The sequence below is a fragment of the Indicator indicator genome, chromosome 30, assembly GCF_027791375.1.
Source record: "Indicator indicator isolate 239-I01 chromosome 30, UM_Iind_1.1, whole genome shotgun sequence".
Lineage (NCBI taxonomy): Eukaryota > Metazoa > Chordata > Aves > Piciformes > Indicatoridae > Indicator > Indicator indicator.
The window spans coordinates 4926620-4944133 of NC_072039.1; the positions used below are offsets into that span (position 1 = coordinate 4926620).

Sequence of the window (17514 nt, forward strand, 5' to 3'; positions counted from 1 at the left end):
ACCTCTGCTATGGGAACAGGCTGAGGGAGCTGGGATTGTTCAGCATGGAGAAGACTTGGATGGGGGGGGACTTAGATCTGCCTTCCAATACCTGAAGGGATCCTAGGGGAAGATGGAGAAGGACTTTTCATAAGGGTGTCTAGCAGCAGGACAAGGGGGAATGGTCTGAAGCTGAGGGAGAGGAGGTTTAGACTGGATCTTAGGAAGAAGTTCCTCAGTAGGAGGGTGGTGAGACTCTGGAATAGGCTGCCCAGGGAGGCTGTGGATGCCTCCTCCCTGGGGGTGTTCAAAGCCAGGTTGGATGAGACCTTGAGCAGCCAAGTCTAGTTGAGAGCTGTCCCTGCCCACGGCAGGGAGCTTGGAGCAGAAGATCTCTAAAGTCCCTTCCAAACCATTCTAAGATTATTGTTTAAGCCTCTCCAAATGTTTTTCTCCTCTAGACTAACAATCTCACATGCACCACGAGAAGGGGAAATATTGGCAAGGAAATGACATCATTTTATGCTTTCTGGTGGAAAGATGGCAAGATAGATGTAAAAATTGTCAGCCATTGCCTTTGATCTCTTTAACATTCATGTGGTCTTTTTCCTTTTGGCAGCTGCACTATTCCTTCTAATACCTGCTTTAGTACAGCACACGATGTTTTTATTATTGCTGGGAATGTGGTTCCTTTGATATTAAGCCCTGAAATGGGAATTTAATCCTTCTGCTATGACTCATTTCATTGACTTTTTGGTTCTGTGCAATAGACTTCAAGATTTTCCTTGTTTGTAATTTATGCTTGAAAACCTCACAGGTCTATTTCAGAAGTTACCTTTTCATATATAAGCAAGAGGGGATTTAAAACAAGAAGGGATTTAAAACATTACTTCTTTGAGGTTGCTGTGTATGGTCTTGAGAGGTTGCTGTGTATGGTATTGGAGAAAGACTCCCAAAACTGTAGAAGTGATTATTTACTTACTTTTTAGATGGCTGCCCAGGTCTCTGTGTGCCTGGGACTCAGTTATGTATTTCCACCCTTTATCATTTCTATCTTTTTTCATTGTTCAACAGAACTTCTGGGGTTTGTAGTGGAGGAAGACTCCCTAAACTGTAAAATAAGTGACTAATTATTTGCTTTTTTTATATGGCTGCCCAGTTTTGTGTGCCTGGGACTCAGTTATGTGTTTCCATCCTTTACCATTTTTATCTTTTTCAACTGTTTAACAGAACTTCTGGGGTTTGTAAGGCCTGATTTAAGAGCACAATACCCCTGCAATGCTTGTCAAGTGTTTTCCCAGTGAGTACCATCAGCTGTAACTCTGCCTGAATGTGGCATTTGATCTTGATGTCTAAACCTCAATACAGAGCAATTACTACTGGAGTTGGTGGCCAGTGTTCCAGGCTGGCAGTTTCCATTCTTCTCGTTGTGCTTGAGCTCCTCGTTAGGCTGACTGTAGAGATTTTTATTGCAGGAGTATTGAAAAGCTTAGCTGGAGTGGAGAAAAGCAGGCAGCAGTTATTAGAGCTGCTTTCTAAATTATTTAGTTAGCTAAAAAGTGAAATCTGATCTTGCTTTCCTGACCTGCCAGGAGCTAATAGCATTTGGTTTCTTTTTTAACTGTGTGAAAAAGAACTAAAAGTTTAAATGGTTTTGGTTTGGGTTTTTGGTTTGTTTTTTTTTTTTTTAGGTTATTCATTTACAGGGAGGAAGTTGTTGGTTGGTAGAAAAATTGCATTTGTGTCGTGTTTCTAGCAGGAAGGAGCAGTTTAAGTGTGTGGATGATTAACCAGACCCCTAAAAATCTCGTGGGAATAGACATTTTGATTTACCTGCACCCATCTGTTTCACAAGTTCCCTGACAATTAGTGTTACTGGAGCACTTTATTTCATTTTAAAAAAAGGATAATTTTTCAGGCAGCAGTGTGGAAGCCCTGCAAAAATCCCAAACAGAGAAAACTCAATACCCTCCCCCAACAACTGATGTCTAGTTTGCTTTTATTTTCTGAGAACAATTCCATATGCCTCCTGCCATTGCTACAAAAGGAAGCCTTCCTTTCAGTCATAGAATTGCTTTGGCTGGAGAAGACCTCTAAGACCATCTAAGATCATCAAGTCCACTTCTGGTGCTCCCAGCATAAGCACATCACATTGCTGGAGCAAGTCCAAAGGAGGCAGTGAAGATGATCAAAGGGCTGGAGCCACCTCCCCTACAGGGACAGGCTGCAGGAGTTGGAGCTGTTCAGCCTGGAGAAGAGAAGGCTCTGGGGAGACTTTAGAGCAGCCTTCTGGTACCTGAAGCTGGGGAGGGACTTTTGACAAGGGCTTGAAACAATGGGACAAGAGGGAATGGATTGAAGCTTGAGGAAATGAGATTTAGATTGGAGATTAGGAAGGAATTCTTAGAATCATAGAATCAGTCAGGGTTGGAAGGGACCACAAGGATCATCCAGTTCCAACCCCCCTGCCATGGCCAGGGACACCTCACACTAGATCAGGCTGGCCAGAGCCTCATCCAGCCTGGCCTTAAACACCTCCAGGGATGGGACCTCAACCACCTCCCTGCACAACCCATTCCAGGCTCTCACCACTCTCATGGGGAAGAACTTCTTCCTCCCACCCAGTCTGAATCTCCCCACTTCCAGCTTTATTCCATTCCCCCTAGTCCTGTCACTACCTGAGATCCTAAAAAGTCCCTCCCCAGCTTTCTTGGAGCCCCCTTCAGACCCTGGAAGGCCACAAGAAGGTCTCCTCAGAGCCTTCTCTTCTCCAGACTGAACAGCCCTAACTCTTTCAGTCTCTCCTCATAGGAGAGGTGCTCCAGCCCTCTGCTCATCCTCATGGCCCTTCTCTGGACACCTTCCAGCATGTCCATATCCCTCTTGAATAGGGGCTCCAGAATTGGATGCAGTACTCCAGGTGGGGTCTCAGCAGAGCTGAGCAGAGGGGGAGAATCACCTCCCTTGACCTGCTGGCCACACTTCTCTTGATGCAGCCCAAGATCTGGTTGGCTTTCTGGGCTGTGAGGGTGATGAGACCCTGGAACAGTTTGCCCAGGGAGGTTGTGGATATCTCCTCTCTGGAGGTGTTCACATCTAGGTTGGACGAGACCTTGAGCAACCTGATCTAGTGCAAGGTGTGGGGGATAGATCATCTTTAAGGTCCCTTCCAAGCCAAACCATTCAATGAACCTCTGCATCCTAGTTCTGGTTTGCACTAACCATGTCCAATTGCTCTTTTCCTGCCAGCTGTAGCACTGAAATCCACAGTTGCTCCCTTTTCTCTCCCAAATGCTCCAAGGGCACATTAGGCTTGGGGAAATTGCAGCTTAGAGCATTTTTTGCTAATTGCTTTCAAAGCCATTGAGTTATGGGAGCATATTAAAGCACCCAGCACTTAAAAGCTGGTGATCTCTTACATAAAAATATTAGCCCAAATATGTTGGTGCTTTGTTTTTTTGTGTTTTTTTTTTTGGTTTTTTTTTTCATATGGTATGCTTGTCAGCACATCCAGTTTTTATGGCTGATTTCTTTTAGACCCTGTGGTAAACAGGCATGCTAAAGGAGCTGTTGGAAGCCCCTTTAAAAAGGACTCCCAGTGCTGTATGAGGCTGTGGGTGACATTCAGCTTTGATGAAGTGCTGTAATAAAGCCTGCATCTGTGGTGGTATTTTCAAAAGGAAATTCAGAAGGGAATGCTGAACACAGCTCTGCTTTTGGGTTATCTTCTAATCTTTTTTTTTTCTTTTTTTCCCCCCTCCCCATCTCAAAGTATGCTTCCAGTGTTTCTAGATGGATTGTTTGGGATTTTTAACTAGAGCTTTTTGAAGGAATTTGCTGCCAGTGACAAGATAGGAGATAGAATGTGTACAAGTGTGGGGTGTAGCCAGCATGATCCTTCCCAGCTCTCCTCAGCTCTCCCTCCTGCCTTGTTCTGACACCGTCACTGGCCTGTTTGGCTGTAGCACAGCTGGTCTTGGACAAAGATAGAAGTTCTGGCAAGGTGCACATTTATCATCACCACCTTTTGTTTCCTCTCTTCTCCTTCTCTCTGTCCTTTCTCTGCACTGTTTTTCAGGTCACAGTATTTTTGAACAGCCATGCTGGCAGCACCAAGTCATTCTTGCTGATAAAGTCTTGCTGGCTTTCATGGTCTTTGCAGAGGGGATGGAAAGTGGTTGATGGTGCAAAACACTAAACCCAGAATGTGAGCTTGTGCTCTGGAGGGAGCACTGTTCAGCAGATTTCACCAAGGAGGGCAAGTAGGTGTGGGGAGGACAGGGGGAAAGTCATTGTGGACAACTCCAGCCTCTGTTATTGGCACAGGGCCTTGGGTCTCCTCTCAGTGAGTTGAATTTTCCCCTCTCTGGGGCAGTTTTGCAGGTTTGGTGAATATTCCTCCCATTACTCTCAACAGAAGCATTTTTGCCAGCAAAACCTGAAGTATAGACAAGAAACTTGTAGTCATTGTACACTGCAGGATCTGAAAAAGCCTTTGTCTGAAGGCTTGTCCTTTTCCCTTCTCTTGATTTCTTTTAAACCAGTAGATCAAAGATTGCTGTCTCCTTCCCCTGCCCTCTTTCTCAAAGCCTTTCCCTCTCTCATCCTCAGGCTTGTCACTCTTGCAGCCCTGCTACATCTGGATTGGAAATGAGCTGTTCTTCTAATAACAATCCATGAGAACCCCCCAGACCTGCAGGGAGCAGAGTCCCTGACTTGATTAAATGTTCTCAGCTCTGTGTGAGTGCTCACACATATTAACCACTGCAGTGCTGAATTCTTTAAACGCTGGTCTTGAAGCTTACCTTTTTCTATGAGTTTTGGGGACAAGCAACACATTGCCAGGAACAATTGCTGCCCTTCTAGTTTATTTGGGGTTAAAAACCTGCTCAGCTGGGATTGTAGGTCAGACAAAGAGGTTTGCTTGAAGGTCCAACCTTGCAGAGCTTCTGAAGTAGGTGCCTCAAGGCTGCCCTTTAACACAGGGCTGTTTGCTTTGCTTTGTGAGTGGAGGTGGGGAAGCTGATACAGTGAATTGATTTTTTTGGGTCTTTCTGCCCTGCAGATGAAGATTCTGAAGGGGTATCAGACACAGTATTATACTTTGGGCAAAAATTAATGATTCAGTAAGTTTTCTCAGCAAGGGTAAAGTCCTCCTTTGGTTTACAGACTCAAGTAAAAGTTCTCTAGATCCAGCAGTAAAGAAATCTTCCAGCCTCCAGCCTGTTGCTGGTGTTAGGTGTTTCTGACCACAGGATTCTTGCTGCAGAAACCTAAACCAGGCTGTTTCTGAGATCCTGTTTTGAAGATAGAATCATTTGGAGCTAAGGATGGAGTGAAGTGGGATCTTTAAGGCTTCAGCTTCACTTCTCCAAGGATGTACAAAGTTTGATCTGTAGGCTGTTTTACAGCTCCATCTTCACTGTAATTTGATGAATTCAGCTATTACTAGAGTTCAAGTGTAGCAGTGAATATCCTGCCTAGGTGTGTGGGGAATGAAGATAACTGGTTTTATTGCTTATCAGTGACTTTTTGGCTGTGTTAGAAATTGTCCTCCTTTCTTACAGTTTGTTCCCATCTGGCAGTTTGAAGCACTGAGAAGGTGGTGTTGAGCAAGTCTTGGTTTGTGGTTTATTTAAGGCATAGCAGGTGTGTGTTCAGTCAGCAGTGCAGAGTCAGAGTTGAATCTCATTTAATACCTGATTCCAATTTTTTTTTTTTTTTGGCTTCTGTGATCTAGCAGCCCCCCCACCCTGTAAGACACAACCCAGTCACTCTCTTTGAATCTTTGCTTGCAGGTGAACAATCAGAATAATGTTCAGCATAAACCTGTTGGAGAACCTGAAGGTTTACATCAGCAGTCGACCTCCACTTGTGGTCTTTATGATCAGTGTGAGTGCTATGGCAATAGCTTTTCTGACACTGGGTTACTTCTTCAAAATCAAGGAGATCAAGTCACCAGAAATGACAGAGGTAGGTACAAAAGCTTCCTGAGCTAAAGAGTGGAAATGCTAATTAGAAAAACAGGCCCAAAGCTAAGGGGTTATGGGTTGGTTTGGTTGTTTTTTTCCCCTGCCAAGAATCCTTCCATGGGAGTGTGCAGAGTCTTGTGGGAGATCATGAGATAATGTGTAAAAAGTGTGGGGGGGGGGGGCCATGAAGCAATAATGATGGAGACCAGGTCTCAAATCAAAGAACCTGAGCATTGAGCTTTGCCTTGAGCTTGTTTGAAGCCATCATACTGAGAAGCCAGATTTGTCCCAAACAATGTTTTCAGTAACTAGAGAAGAAAATGAGAAAGAAAAAAAACCCCAAAGTTAACATTTCAGAAGCCCCCCCAGACATCTCTGTTCCTTTATGTCTCCTCTGATTTCATAAGGAAGAGGCTGTTGGTAGGAAGTTTTCAGCACTCTTGTTTTATTTCAAGGAGGAGGTGGAATCATCTGACATGGGTCTGCTTCTTGTTACAAAGAGAGACTGAGAGACCTGGGGCTGTTTAGCCTGGAGAAGGCTGAGAGGGGATCTGATCAAAGTCTATCAATATCTGAGGGGTGGGTGTCAAGGTGAAGGTGCCAGGCTCTTTTGGGTGGTACCCCGTGACAGGACAAGGAGCAATGGGTACAAGCTGGAACACAGGAGGATCCACCTCAACACCAGGAGACTTTTTTGCAGTGTGACACAGCCCTGGAGCAGGCTGCCCAGAGAGGTTGTGGAGTCTCTTTCTCTGGAGACTTTGAAAACCCACCTGGGTGCATTCCTGTGTGGCCTGCCCTAGGTGATCCTGCTTTGGCAGGGGCGGTTGGGCTCGGTGATCACTGAAGGTCCCTTCCAACCCCTAATATTCTGTGATTCTCTGATTCCCTGCTGTGGTTAGAAGCCTTTCTTTCCCTTGCTCTGTTGTGTCAGCTAGCATGTTTGTGAAACTTCTTGTCTAGTACTACTCTAAGGAGGGAAACCTTGCTAGAAAGCACTCATTCCCTGAGCATGGCGAGAGCAGACCAAGTCAGGGTATTCCTCCCATGGTTTGAAGGAGGAGATTCTGCTGCAGCATGGGGGCTGAGCACGTCTGACTTTGTAAACAGCTTATCCCTTTGTTGAGGTAGCCACAGTGGTGTTTGTGCTTGCTTTGTGAGCCATGTAATTTTTGTTCAATGGCTTGGAACTGCCAGCAGGATGGGCTGCTGTCGAAGCCTGCTCCGCTCGAGGGCAGCGGCAGCCAACGGTGCCCTTCCCAATCTGGTTGCAATCTTTGCTTGCAGGACTGGAACACATTCCTCCTGAGGTTTAACGACTTGGACTTCTGTATATCTGAGAATGAAACCTTAAAGCATCTCATCAATGACACCACAACTCCAGAGAGCACCGTGACGAGCGGGCAGGCAAGGTCTACACAGTCTCCACAGCCCCTTGAGGACTCTGGGCCCATCAACATCTCTGTTACCATCACGCTGACGCTGGACCCGCTCAGACCCTTCGGGGGATATTCTCGCAACGTCACACATCTCAGTTCCACAATTTTTGGGCACCAGATTGGACTTTCAGGTAGGCAAGGCTTGGCCTTCATAAGTTATGACTACAGAACCAAATAAAAATTCACCATCTTATTATGGGTGAGAGAAATCTTTTCATAGAATCATAGAGTCAGTCAGGATTGGAAGGGACCACAAGGATCATCCAGTTCCAACCCCCCTGCCATGGGCAGGGACACCTCACACTGGATCAGGCTGGCCAGAGCCTCATCCAGCCTGGCCTTAAACACCTCCAGGGATGGGACCTCAACCACCTCCCTGGGCAACCCATTCCAGGCTCTCACCACTCTCATGGGGAAGAACTTCCTCCTCACATCCAGCCTGAATCTCCCCACTTCCAGCTTCATTCCATTCCCCCCAGTCCTGTCACTACCTGATAGCCTAAAAAGTCCCTCCCCAGCTTTCTTGAAGCCCCCTTCAGGTACTGGAAGGCCACAAGAAGGTCACCTCAGAGCCTTCTCTTCTCCAGACTGAACAGCCCCAACTCCTTCAGTCTCTCCTGATAGCAGAGCAGCTCCAGCCCTCTGCTCATCCTGGTGGCCCTTCTCTGGACACCTTCCAGCATGTCCATATCCCTCTTGTAATAGGGGCTCCAGAACTGGATGCAGTATTCCAGGTGGGGTCTCACCAGAGTTGAGTAGAGGGGGAGAATCACCTCCCCTGACCTGCTGGCCACACTTCTCTTGATGCTGCCCAGGATTTGGTTGGCTTTCTGGGCTGCAAGTGCACATTGACAGCTCATGTTGAGCTTCTTGTCCACTTTGGATATCTCTCTGTGTCCTTGAACAACCTGATCTAGTAGGAGATGTCCCTGCCCATGGCAGGGGTTTGGAACCAGATGATCTTTAAGGTCCCTTCCAACCCAAACCATTCTATGCTTCCAGGTTTGTTATGAGGATATTCCTATGCAGAGCCCTTCACTCACAATCACAATATATCAGAGGTGGGAAGGGACCTCAAGAGATCATGAGGTCCAACCCCCTGCCAGAGCAGGATCACTTAGGATAGTCCACACAGGAATGCATCCAGGTGGGTTTTGAAAGTCTCCAGAGAAGGAGACTCCACAACCCCCCTGGGAGCCTGTTCCACTGCTCTGTCACCCTCACTGTAAAGAAGTTTCTCCTCACGTTGAGGTGAAATCTTCTATGTTCAAGTTTGAAGCCATTGTTCCTTGTTCTATCACTGTGAACCACCAAAAAGAGCCTGGTCCCCTCCTCCTGACACCCACCCCTCAGATCCCTTCTCAGTCTTCTCTTCTCAAGACTAAATAACCCTCAGCCCTCTTGCTAGAAAAAGTTTTCCCTGCTTTCAGAACGGAAAAAAACCTGCAGGTTTCCCAGAGTTAGGCTTTGCAGTTTGAAATGATTAACCTAATGACAATGGGAGGTAATTTTTAAGCCAACAAAATTCCAAGCACCAAAAACTTCTACAGTGACTACCTTCAGTTCTGTCTTGATAAATCTTTTAAGTCCTTAACTTGCATTTTGAAGACATTAATGTGTATACATTAGAGATCAAGTAGCACATTGTCTGAAAAAAAAAAAAAAAGTTCATACATGAACAAGCTTTAAGATTGCAAACAGCAACAAATAAGATGATTACAATTCCTGTGGTGTGAGGAGGCTGATTTGCTCTGTGGCTGCCCTGCCATCAGGTTTTGACAGGAGATTGTAGAAAAGTAGTACCTAATATAACCTCATTGAGCTTTTAGCCAGGGCTGCATTTTATAATAGTGCCTGGGGGTGTCTTGAACCTCAGAGGCTTGTGAAGGGACATTTACCAGGGCTGTAAGTCTGCATTACTGTGTTTTATGTTGTTATTTTGTTACTGCTTTAAGAGCTGTCAAGTGCAGGTTCCATTTCCAGCAGCCTGGATTTATTTCCAGTACAAATACATTCATGTGGAGTTAACACACACTTCTTAATCTGCAGTCCAATATCTGCTGGCACCTGTTTTGTTTGCACAAATATCTCCAATTTGAAAAGTAAGCATCAGGGAAAAGCAAATACCTGACAAAGTCTTTGGGAGGAGAAAGACTAAAGAGCTGTGATCTCACTTTCTAATGAAGTTCACTGAACATGCATGAATTCACTTAAAATAGTGAGGTTTTCATTTCTGAAAGAAGCCTAATAGCCTCTCTTCTTCCAGGAGCAGGACTGATTAGAAACACCAGCAGCAGTTTGTTTTGGTTTGGGTTTTAACTTTTCTTTTTTAGCTCTCCTTATTGCTAGTAAAGATCCTGGATGACTTCAAATGTACAGGATTCAGGGTGGTGGTTGCCACCTTAGTCATTTGTGTGTTGTCCTTATCCTGGTGATTGTTGCTCAGATACTTTTGTGAACAAACCCCAGCTTTCCTTCTCTTTCTCAAAGGCAGAGAATCCCATGAGGAGATCAATATCACATTCACCCTGCCAGCTGCCTGGAATTCAGATGACTGTGTTCTTCACGGCCACTGCGAGCAGGTTGTCTTCACGACCTGCATGACTGTGACAGCAGCCAGCAGTGTATTTCCTGTCACAGTGTAAGTGCATTTCAAACATCCCTTCAGAAACTGATTGCTGGGGGGATTCATTCCTCAGCTGCTTCTCTCGGGTTGTTACTTCCTGATGAACCTTACTGTTGACTGTGAAAATTATGTCCCTGCCTTCCTTCCCCCAGTAAAAATCCTGTCTTGAGACTTCTGCTGTCTTTTAGCAACAGTTGATTTTTCTATGGATGTTTTGAGCTCTAGTCCCTACCTGCCTTTGATCAAGCTACCTGTGATTCAAACTTCACAAGGAACAAAAGAATCCATGAATATTTAAGCAAGACACCCTATAATTTAGTATCACTACTTTGTGTGAGATCTAAGGCTTGACTTTGAGGTTCTTATCCTCTTCCCTGCTGAGAGATCAGCGTAAGCCGAATGCTTCTTTGCTACTGTACCCCAGCAGGTACAGACCTTTCATCAGAATAGTTTCCCTTTCTCCAGACTTTCTGACACTATTCAGTATACCCTGGAGAACCACCAGATAGGTTCATAAGACTGTGTGAAGCCTTATGAAACCCAGTGGTTTTCTAATGAAGCTGTGGAATGTTGGCTTACAAGAGCAGTTAAACTCTGATCTTGGTATAGGTGTAGTAGTGTAGGAATTGCATGGGCTTCACCCACCCTTTTGGTTCAGCTTTGGCTTGTGTGGTTGGTTTGGAAAGTCCAAAACAAAACTGTGTTTCATGCTGCTGTTGGGCTTGATTCTAAAAGTCAGCCTGGCTGAAGATGGAGAATGGCTATTAGGATGCTAAGGAATTGTTTCTGTTTTTCTGCAGTCAGCCACCACATTGTGTTCCTGAAACATACAGCAATGCCACGCTTTGGTACAAGATCTTCACCACAGCAAGGGACTCTAACACAAAATATGCACAGGATTATAACCCCTTCTGGTGTTACAAAGGAGCAATTGGAAAAGTGTATCATGCTTTAAACCCCAAGCTAACTGTTATAGTTCCAGATGTAAGTGCCATGGTGGGTTTGTGTGTGATGCTGAATAAATGCTTGGCTCTGGCTTAGCAGAGTAGGGTTCTGTTCACATCCTAAAATGGTCCTGTTCAGTGCTGGTTTAGTATGTAGTGCAGGGGCTGAGACAGAGCTGGGTGTGTTTTACCCCAGGGGTGTGATGGTCTCCATCTGCCTCACAGCTTTTATTAACTACCATTTATATTTTCAAATCACTTGACAAAAGAGATGTATGAGAAGAGACCTCTAGTACAGATTTTTAATAAGAGGAGCATTTTGGCTCTTTGTTGCCACAATTAGGAACCACTTTCAGGGGAGAAAGTTGATTCATGAAGTAATTTCTGTGCTGATCTGATAATTGCTGCTTTAATAGAAAATGGGTGCATTGTCAGTCACTGGTTCCAATTCTCTGTGCAGGATGATCGCTCTCTAATAAATCTGCATCTCATGCATACCAGTTACTTTCTTTTTGTGATGGTGATCACAATGTTCTGCTATGCAGTTATTAAAGGCAGACCAAGCAAACTGAGGCAAAGCAATACAGAATTCTGCTCTGAAAAGGTGAGTCTGTGTAGTAACAAAATGTTGGCTCTGATAAGAAAACGTAGAAAACCAATTTTTTTTTTTTTTAACATAGCCCAAACTGTTTTTTTCTTGTCTCTGGAGATGTAGGTTTAATTCCCTTTCAAAGGGACATGGGTATTTCATTGTGGGCAGTTTCAGATGGGTGCTACAAAAGGCATATGTGCTTTGTAGATCCTCAGAGTTAGGTTTCTGTCCTACAGAAGTGGATTATTGCAGTCAGTAAGTGCTGTAATGCAGCCCTTCTGCCACAATCCTCATGTTTCACGGGATCACAGAATTGTCAGGGTTGGAAGGGGCCTCAAAGATCATCCAGTTCCAACCCTCCTGCTATGGGCAGGGACACCTCACACTAGATCAGATTGCTCAGAGCCCCTCTTGATCTTAATGATATAGTATGAGCTAGTTGCAGGGGGGTAGGTTTGACTGGGGGGATTTTGGGTTTGATTGTTGGGGGAATTTGGGGTTGGTTGTTGGGTAGGGTTTGGGGTTGGTATTTGGGGGGATTTGGGGCTTGGTTATTGGGTAGGGTTGGGGGAATGTGGGGGGATTTGGGGTTGGTTGTTGGGGGGATTTGGGGCTTGGTTATTGGGTAAGGTTGGGGGAATGTGGGGGGATTTGGGGTTGGTTGTTGGGGGGATTTGGGGCTTGGTTATTGGGTAGGGGTGGGGGAATTTGGGGTTAGTTTGGGGGGGGATTTGAGGCTTGGTTATTGGGTAGGATTTGGGGTTGGTTGTTGGGGGGAGTTTTGGGTTTGATTGTTGGGGGGATGTGGGGTTGGTCATTGGGTAGGGTTTGGGTTGGTTGTTGGGATTTTGGGGGGGGTGGGTTGGTGGGATTTGGGGGATTGGTTGTTGGGATTTTGGGTGGAGGAGGGGTTTGGTTTTTTTTTTTTTGGGGGGGGGGGGTTGGTAGTTGGGGATTTTTTCTTTTGTTGTGGTTTTGAGTTTTAGTCCTTTAAAACTTGATAACGTTAAGTACAAAACATCTTCAGACTGACTTTGATTTCCTTTCCAAGGAAGGTTCTTTGAAAAGTCAAGGACAGCTTTGCCAGCTGCATGGAGATAAGTAGCATCACCATGACTGGATGAAGAATTTGCCTTCTAACAAAACCTTCCCTTTGTCTTTTGCTTAGGTCGCTTTGTCGGAAGCGTAAAACCCCAATCCTCCCAGCGACTGAGAACCGTAACCATTGCCTGCTGAACCCAGAACGGGTCTTTAACAACTCTGTGAATACATTCTCTTGCAATGTTGGTTTATTCCAACCAAAGACATTTCAAGTGCCTGTAATTGATTTGTACATATTTATAAAGGTATATTCAGAAATAGGTCAGGGGATGCCCTCGTCCCGCAGCCTAGCGCGGCCGGAAACCTTCAGTCTTTACCTGTGGACATAGCCGAATGTTTGTGTAGATATGTTTAGTGATATGGCTACATAGAGCAAAGATATCTCTCTTTTTCTTTTTTTCTTTTTGGTCTAGCTGCATCTGGGCAGGTTAAAAAGATGCCTTTGCAAGTGTCTCAAACAAACCAACAGATCTTTTTTGTTTCGGTTTGGGTTTTTGGTTTGTTGTTCGTTCGGGTTTGGGGTTTGTTTGTTTTTTTTTGGTGTTTTTTTTTTTTGTTTTGTTTTTTGTTTTTTTGTTTTTTTGGTTTTTTTTGCCCAATGATATGTACAGCGTGTTCCAACCAGTCATGCACCTTTGGTATAGGATACTGCATTTCCAAAGCCACCAATCTACTACAGGAATTAAATGTGTGTGTTTTGTGTGGCCTAACACTTTTCTTCCATTTGCTCCTTGCTTGCAAGAAAAAAAAAAGGTATCAACGTTGTAGATGAGATTTTTTTTTTTTTTTCCCCCCTGTTTGTTTGGTTTCCAAAAAGAGAACTACATCTTCATGTTTTTAATAGTGCTGTATTTAGGACAAAGTTGTGCTTTTATTCATAGTGAAACAATACCACCCCCTCAAAAAAAAAAAAAAAAAAAGTGAAGTTCCCATTTAAAAATGTTTCCTATTGAAAAGTGCTAATTTTGTTTGGGGGTTTTGGTGGGTTTGCTTTGGGTTTTTTTGTTTGTTTGTTTGTGGCTGTTGTTTGGGGGTTTTTGTTTTGGTTTTGGGGGGGGGGGGTTTGGTTTTGTTTTGTGGTGTTTTGTTTTGGGGTTTTTTTTGTTTGTTTTCCCTTTGGCTTGCTGAATGCCAGAGAAATCAGTCAGCATAGAGACTATCTGGAAAGCTTTCCAGTTGGCTTCCCATCCACAGCCCTCAAACTAGGATTGTGCAGCTCTGCTGCAGAGCAGCTTTCCATACTTTTTTTTTTTTTTTTTTTTTTTTTGCTAGAAAGTGAAACTTTATAAAAAGATGGATTGTATTAAGAGTCTGCTGGGGCTCTGCACAGCCTGGGGCAAGTGCAAACAATGAAAGGAAAAGAAATCCCTTAGTCTGGTATAAAGCTTCACTTTGGGATTCTCCATCCATCTCTGAGGGGCAGCTGCAAATGATCCTTTTATATTAGCCTTGTCCCATTTCCATTCACTGCTTTCCACTCAGGGGAAAAATGACAAGGAGGGGACTAGGGCTGTTGTGAGTAAGGTCAAAGACACCACACAGTAAAACACACAATGTTCTCAGTGTCCATTCTTAAATCAGGTTTTATTCAGAGCATTTCTTCCTTTCCCATCCTACCTTTTAGTGTTTCTTTCTGGCTTCTTCCTCCTTCATTTTCAGGAGTCCTGATTTTCTTCCTGTAGACATTTCTACCACTGCTTTTAAAAATCTCACTGATGGCCTTAATTGACCTTTCAGCTTTCTTGTCAGGACAATTAGGTCTGCATGCATACACAAGCTTTTTTTTTTTTTTTTTTCCCCTCTTCCTTTTCCTGTAAACTACATGAAAGAAGAAATTCAAGTCAGAAATCTCAGTCTCACTTATGCTGGCATAAGATTCTTGGTTTATTACCTATAGACACTCTTGACACCCTACTGGTCTTCACATGTGGGACCTCAGTAAGGTCACAAGCCTTGGAGTGTTTGAAGCAAAACAGTCACACTTCAGATTGTTTCCTTTAGAGCATTTCAGTTCCTTAAGTGGTATTAACTAACATGCATTTTCCTCCAGGGATGTTAAGACAAAGCTTTAGAGGTGGCCTCGTTTGAAGTCTTAAAAGATAAAATGAAGCTTCCAGTTTTCTCCTGATGCTGCTATGGGCTAATAGTGCTTCACTGAAATGAGCTGAAGTCCAAACAGGTAGACAGCTTCTCCTGATAGTGGTCCAGGCTGTTCCTTATTCACTCATACCCAGCCTTCTGCATTCATCCTGACTTCTGGAGTTGCCTCTGAGGGTGGCTTGATCAGGGGACCAAAGGCAGGAGTAGGAAATGGATTGGGGTGGTATCCCAAATTCTGGAAATGCTTGGAAAACACCCAACATAATGTGACTCCTTTTTAAAAAAAAAAAAAAAAAAAAAAAGGCAAAGTCACTCCTTTAAAAAAGCAAAGCCAAGTCCTTTCTGTTCCAGCAAATGAGAAACCAAACTCCAAATGTCCACACTGGGGCTTGGTCTGTTGCGGACAACATATTGGGTTGGGTTTGTTTGGTTGGGGTTTTTTTTAATCTGGTTTTGCTGTTTGGGAATTAAAGCAGCCTGCTTGGAAACTTACCACCTACTGTATTGAAGTACTGACACAAAAAGGAGATGTTGAAGAGTTGTGGTTTTTTGGCCTTAGTTTTTTCCCTTTTGCACCCCCTGTATTGCAGCAGAGAGGTGAGGGGTTTGGGGGAATGCTGCAGTACTGAGGATTATTGGATTGCTGGTGTACAAAAGTTAAATGCAGCCAAACAGAAGAGTTAAAAAAAAAAAAATTAAAAGTTCAGATCATATTGATCTTTCCTTTTTTTTGTTGTTGTTTTCTTTTTGCTTTTGAACTATGACTTGAATCAGTTTTGATTCTATTTGTACGTGTTTTTCTTGTTCTTAGAAAGCTGCCATGTTTCTTTTGCATTTTTCTTTGGCATTACATAGAGAAATCTGAGCCTTGGTTTTCAACCCTCTGCAGGTGATTGTAGGGTTAAGATGGCTTTTTTGTTGGTTTGGCTTGGTTTGGATTTTGTTCTTACATTTCACTTGTCTTGTTGCATGATGGTTAATAGCTGATTTGGAAATGACATTTCTCTCCTAGATTAATTTTTGTGTTTGTAAGATGTGCATATTGCTTTGCAGAATAAAAAAAAATGAAGTTTATGCTGTTGTCTTTTATTTCTACTAAGTTTATCCTGTTGTCTTTTTTTTTCCACTGGCCAGCTGCTCTGGGGGTTTCATAAATCACCTGTGTTAACATGGACCACAGGAGGAAATCAGACAAGTCCACAGTGCACTGGAGTTGCAAACTCTTGGTGTACCTTACACAGGCTTCTTTCTCTTAGTTCAGAGAATGTAGCTAGTGCCCATCATAAGGAATGCAGGATTTGTGACCCAGACCCATCTGTCCTGTTGCTGCTTCTTGCTGCTGCTGCTACCTTCTGCTGCCTCCTCACTACAAGTGCTGTGTAACTTTTACTCAGCTGAACCCAGACCCCAGGTGCTGTTTCAAGAGTGCCTGGAGATGGTTGCAGGCCAGATCTGGGTGGCTGTTGAAATGAAGATGATGTAACCTGTTAAATTCCAGCTCCAATTACTGTGCAGCTGGAACAAGTTGCACCTGCACCTTTTGGGTGCTTCAGAGAGCAGGGAAAACAGAGTTTTTATTTTGCTGTTAAAAGGTAGGCAGGGTGTGTTTGGCAAGTGCAAGGAGGTCAGTCTGCCTTGCTTCTCTGGAGAACACTGCAAAGCATCCAAATGGTGCCTGTGGCAAATGGGAGCATTGTTTAAAAGCAGATCTGTGACACTGGCTTAGAATTTTCCTGGGGACTCAGGACAGAAAAGTTATTTTTACAGAATGTTTTTACACATCCCTTGGGGTGTGGCTGTAGGAAACCTGAAATGTCTGCCCTGGGTGAGCACTGGTGCCCTGTGTTGAGTGGTCTCAGCTTTGAGTTGAGTCTGGCACTACCTTAGTTGTAGCAAAGCTGTCATCTTTGGCTTCCACTGAATTCTGTCCCCTGGCCAGCAAAGAGGAAGAGAAAGGTAGTTGGGACACGTATCCACTTGTTTTCTGTTAAACAAACTCTCTTTCATAACTCCAGCAGCCACTGTTTGGCAAGTGCACAGCTTTGTTCAGTGAGTTTTATAGATGTGCAGCTTCCTTGAAGAAATCCTGGTGCCACAGCTTTTGCACTGGAGTGAACTTTTAGGAGGATCTCTGGTGAGTTCCCACTGAGGAGAAAGTCCTTTGGCAGATCAATACCTGATCAAGCTTATTTTGTTCTAAAGCAAAAGTGAGCAACCTCTGCTGCCTGGAGTACCTCCCAAACCTCTTATGTAGGGAAAGTTTGGCTCTAATTTTGTGCCATGTTTCACAGAATCCTATCATAGTAGGGGTTAGAAGTGACCTCTGGAGATCAGCTAGTACAACCACCTGCTAAAGCAGGGTCACCCACAGTCACTCAGGATCACATCTAGGTGGGTTTGGAAGCTCTCCAGAGAAAGAGACTCCACAACTTCTCCAGGCAGCCTGCTCCAGTGCTCTGTCACCCTCACAGCAAAGATCATCATCCTCAGGTTGTGATGGAGCCTCCTGGGTTTCCATCTGTGCCTGTTGCCCCATGTCCTGTCACTGGACACAACAGAAGAGTCTGGCCCCAGCCTCTTGGCATCTGCCCTTTAGATATTGATGAGCATTGAGCAGATCCCCTCTCAAGCTGCTCTTCTCCAGGCTAAGCAGCCCCAGGGCTCTCAGCCTTTCTTCCTCACAGAGATGCTCCAGGCCCCTCAGCATCTTCTCAGCCTCTGCTGGACTCTCTCCATCAATTTCCTGTCTCTTGACCTGGAG

At 44.4% G+C, this 17514-nt stretch overlaps 1 protein-coding gene across 1 annotated transcript; it reads left to right on the forward strand.

Moving 5' to 3' along the window:
• The first annotated feature begins 5793 nt into the window (after nt 1–5793).
• TMEM248 (transmembrane protein 248) lies at nt 5794–12827 on the forward strand. The gene is made up of 6 exons (XM_054394334.1): nt 5794–5952; nt 7239–7521; nt 9881–10031; nt 10817–11000; nt 11421–11564; nt 12721–12827. Exons 1-6 carry the CDS (start codon nt 5794–5796, stop codon nt 12739–12741), a joined length of 942 nt encoding a protein of 313 aa, XP_054250309.1. The 3' UTR covers nt 12742–12827.
• The last annotated feature ends 4687 nt before the right edge of the window (nt 12828–17514 follow it).